The sequence below is a fragment of the Octopus bimaculoides genome, chromosome 21, assembly GCF_001194135.2.
Source record: "Octopus bimaculoides isolate UCB-OBI-ISO-001 chromosome 21, ASM119413v2, whole genome shotgun sequence".
NCBI classification, from domain to species: Eukaryota; Metazoa; Mollusca; class Cephalopoda; order Octopoda; family Octopodidae; genus Octopus; species Octopus bimaculoides.
In genome coordinates this window covers 32018903-32023320 of record NC_069001.1, presented here as the reverse complement: position 1 = coordinate 32023320, position 4418 = coordinate 32018903, and the positions used below count along the sequence as shown (strand labels likewise).

At 37.3% G+C, this 4418-nt stretch overlaps 1 protein-coding gene across 1 annotated transcript in view; it reads right to left on the bottom strand.

The window, feature by feature from the left end:
- The window catches only part of LOC106880930 (complement C4-B), a 50041-nt gene extending 49047 nt beyond the window's left edge, over nucleotides 1-994 (bottom strand). Inside the window, exon 1 of the mRNA XM_014931106.2 lies at nucleotides 832-994. Coding sequence (XP_014786592.2) covers nucleotides 832-937 — 106 coding nt within the window. The 5' untranslated portion in view covers nucleotides 938-994. The remainder of the gene's footprint in view (nucleotides 1-831) is intronic.
- Between the last annotated feature and the right edge of the window lie 3424 nt (nucleotides 995-4418).

The following is a 4418-nucleotide window of genomic DNA, read 5'->3' as shown; positions in this document are numbered from 1 at the left end:
GGCGTTAGGAAGGGCATCCAGCTGTAGAAACTCTGCCAAATCAGACTGGAGCCTGGTGTTGCCATCCGGTTTCACCAGTCCTCAGTCAAATCGTCCAACCCATGCTAGCATGGAAAGCGGACGTTAAACGATGATGATGATACACATACATATATATATACATATATATATATATATATATGTATCATCATCATCGTTTAACGGCCACTTTCCATGCTGGTATGGGCTGGATAGTTTGACCAAGGACGGGCAAGCCAGGAGGCTGCACCAGGCTCCAATATGATTTGGCAAGTTTTCTACAACTGGATGCTCTTCCTAATGCCAACCACCCTGAGACTATAGTGGGTGCTTTTTACCTGTCACTGGCATCGGCCACACTCGAATGGTGCTTTTTACCTGCCACTGGCACGGATGCCAGTGAGCTGGCACTAGCATCGGCCATGCTTGAATGGTGCTTTTTATGCCACCTGCATGGATGCCAGTCAGGTGGCACTGGCCACACCACAAACAGGCAAGATGCGAATGATAGATGCAAATTAAAATATAGCCTTGGGCCAACCAAAGCCTTGTGAGTGGATTTCGTAGACGAAAACGGAAAGAAGCACATTGTGTATATATATATGTTTGTGAGTCTGTTTTTGTCCCCCATCATCGCTTGACAACTGATGTTGGTGTGTTTATGTCCCCGTAACGTAGCGGCTCAGCAAAAGAGACCAACAGAATAAATATTAGGCTTACAAAGAATAAGTCCTGGTGTCAATTTCTTCGACTAAAGGTGGTGTTCCAGCATGGCCGCAATCAAATGACTGAAACAAGTAAAAGAAAACTTACATTTTGAAGCATAAATTGTATTATCATAAATGATATTTCCATGGATGGAATGTTTCAAAGTAATCCGGAAAGCGGTCCTTGTATAAGCAGTGAAAGGGTTGATCATGACAGTTTCTTCTTCGTTGCATCGGAATTTCTGTGGTGTCACAATGAGAACTTTCTGTTGTCTGTGGATAAGAATGGTGTTTATCAATTATAATAAGTTCTTTAATACAATTAAAATAGATTCAAAGATTTAATTTTAAAAAATCTCTTGAACACACAAAAATATTTTAATCAAAAATTATTATTCTGTACTTTTTTCTTGGTTGCGTGGTCAAGAAGCTCACTTTGCAATCACATGGTTTCAGGTTCAGTCCCACAGTATGGCACCTTGGCCAAATGACTTCTCCTATAGCTCTAGGCCAATTAATGTCTTGTGAGTAAATTTAGTAGATGAAACTTTGTGGAAGCCTGTTTATATATATATGGCATCCTGTATACTGACACTCCGTCAGTTACAATGATGAGGGTTCCAGTTGATCTGATCAAGGGAACAGCCTGCTCGTGAAACCATTCCAAAACAGTATGAATCCATTCACAAGGCTTTGGTCGACCTGAAGCTATTGTGGAGGTCACTTGCCTAAGGTGCCATGCAGAGAGTTTGAACCCGGAACCATGGGAAGCAAGCTTCTTAAACACACAGCCATGCCTGCGCCTATATATATATATATATATATATATATATAATGTAGGAAGTGTGTGTTTATATATTTTGCGTGTGCATGTGTATATATGTGTGTAAACACATACACATCAATGTGCGCGCGCGTGTGTGCATGAATGAGATATAGATAAACAGAGAGTGTGAGGGAGAGAGAGAGCAGTGTTTAACCTTTGCAACTAATACAAAAATCGTTTTAGCTACTGATAGGGTGAGTGATCGACTCTCATTTTAATTCATCTACTGCCACTCACTCTATTTGTGGGTTAGTCACTTTCTACAGTGCTTACGAAATATATATGAACACATCGGAAATTATTCTGGCTTAGAAGATAGTTTACATCAGACGACTGAACGAATTAAATATAGTTTATGTTAGAAGATTGAACGAATTAAATAGACAATTTGTCTTGTAGTAACCAAGAAACTTATTCAAATGATAATTAGAAAAACGAAAAATAAAATGGCGATTGACATTTGATTGTGCCATCTTTGTAGTTGTTCAGACGAAACAAATGAATATAATTGTTACAAATATATCTCTTTCGGTTGACTAGTGAACTAGATCAGCAGACAATAAATATAATGAATACACAGTTAAAGCTGTCTAATTTATTATAACAATTAATAATAATTTCTCACACAGACACGAATATCACACACCCTGGGGAGAGGGTACAATCGATTTAATCGACGCCATCACTTGACGTGGAAATAATAACGGCAATTTATTTGATTTTATTTTATTTTTACATTAGTGTAAATCTTGTTATTGTTTGAAGAAAGGATAAATGTGAAAATGTTTTGGTGGAGAAAAAAATTAAATATATCAATAGAAACGTTAGGAGAAATGACTCCCTATATAGCAAAGAAAATTATTACACCGTATATATTTAAAAGTGCGTCTGTTCAAAACTACGTTTGTTTAAAACAAAGTGTATACTTAAAATACAGTTTATCTTTAAAACAGTTTATATTATATATCTAAACACTGCGTATGTTTAAAATTGTGTAAGTTTAAACCACTACGTTTAAAACTACGTATGTTTAAAAACTGTATATTTAAAGTACTGCGTATATTGCTTAAAACAGTGGTTCCCAACATGGGGTCCACAAAGATAGTACTGGTCGGTCCGTGAACTAAATTCAAAATTTCATATATGTTAAAAAAGTACATATACATTTAAAACTATGTATGTTTAAAACAATTTATACGTTTAAAACTATGTACGTATTTAAAATAGTTTGTTTTCTTTATTACCCACAAGGGGCCAACATAGAGGGGACAACACATAAAATAGTTTGGTTGCTTAAAAGAGCCTATATGCTTAAAACATTATATACGTTTAAAAGTTGTACATTTAAAAGACAATGTAGAATTCACAGTGTATATTGCTTAAAATTTTGTGTAAGTTTAAAACCGTGTGTATATTAACACCACTAAAAGACAATGTCTACGAACTAGAAGCTAACACCATGGAAAACATCCAGCAAATAGCTAGCTCCATCCACAAGAGTATTAATGTTCCAAGAGATTACCCTAGTAAGCACTCTAACTACAGACCATCTGTTTTAGATACAGAACTCTGATTGGAGACTAGGAATAATAAGGTCCAAATCCTCCATTCCCACTATGCCAAACCCATGGCCTCCAAATACCTGATCCACCGCAATGCAACAATATCAAATTCAATTCCTTAATAGCGGACTTGATAAGAGTGATGAGAAACGTGTCCTGTATGTACGACCCAACAGAATTACAGAGACACTTACAACACTTCGTCTTCTGCATTCGTTTCTCTGGATACAGCCAAAGAAACAAGATCAGAGAATACAAAAGAACCAAGGCAGAATACAAGACCATCATAGAGAATGATGCTAATGGGATCTGCCCGTTATACCGGAGTAAATTCTGGAATGGCGTACAAAGAACTAAGAAGATAGGTCACTCCAACTATGGTATTTCAACCAAAAATACCAGCGTCATGTTTGTCGATCCTACCCCTGGAAACGAACTTGCATATCTTTTTAAGAAAACCTTAGGTAAGATGAATCTACGGATTAAAATAGTAGAAAGACCGGGGAGCCCCCCCCCCCCATAAAATTCCTGATTAGTGTGTAGAGCAAACCCACAGATAAACTGTAAAACTAGGAACGTAGTCGTTAGCATGTGTACAGAGGGATGGTGTAGAAACAGAACGGTGATGCACATTGAAGAGACTGCACGTAGCATAGGTGAGCGGATAAGTGAACACTGGTGGGAGCTCAAGGAGGAGAAAAAACTCGTCAATGCCTTACGAACATATTCAATTAGAATATGGAAGCTCAGCTGACAACATAGGTGTTATGATCTTACCGATACATAGAAGACACGGCACTCAGACAGATTATGGAGGACTCAGACACAATAGAAGATAGAGCAGTAGTCCTTTTTAGCTGAGTGGACAGGTGTAACGTGGAAAGAGAAAGAAAGCTGATTTATAAAGGATACAATACGCTACTTAGTCTGGGAATCAAACGCCCTACTTTATGATACTGAACCCAATACCCTTACTTTTGGGCCAGTCTTTCTCAAAGAGGACGGGGGAAGCTGTGAAAAGCAACAAAAAATGGCGTACAAATTGCTATGTTTAATAAAACTGATTGAAAATTTTTCAAATCTGTCCAACACATCATGTTGAAGAATGAAGAAATTTTCAGAGATGTATTTGCCTGGTAAGTGATTTGATCTGAGATCATGTGTTGAAACTAAAACAATTACAGCATGAAAAAAACACACACACACACACACATACACACTGCTAATTATTACCACATACATACATACATTTATTATTACACACACACACACACACACACACACACACACACACACACACACACA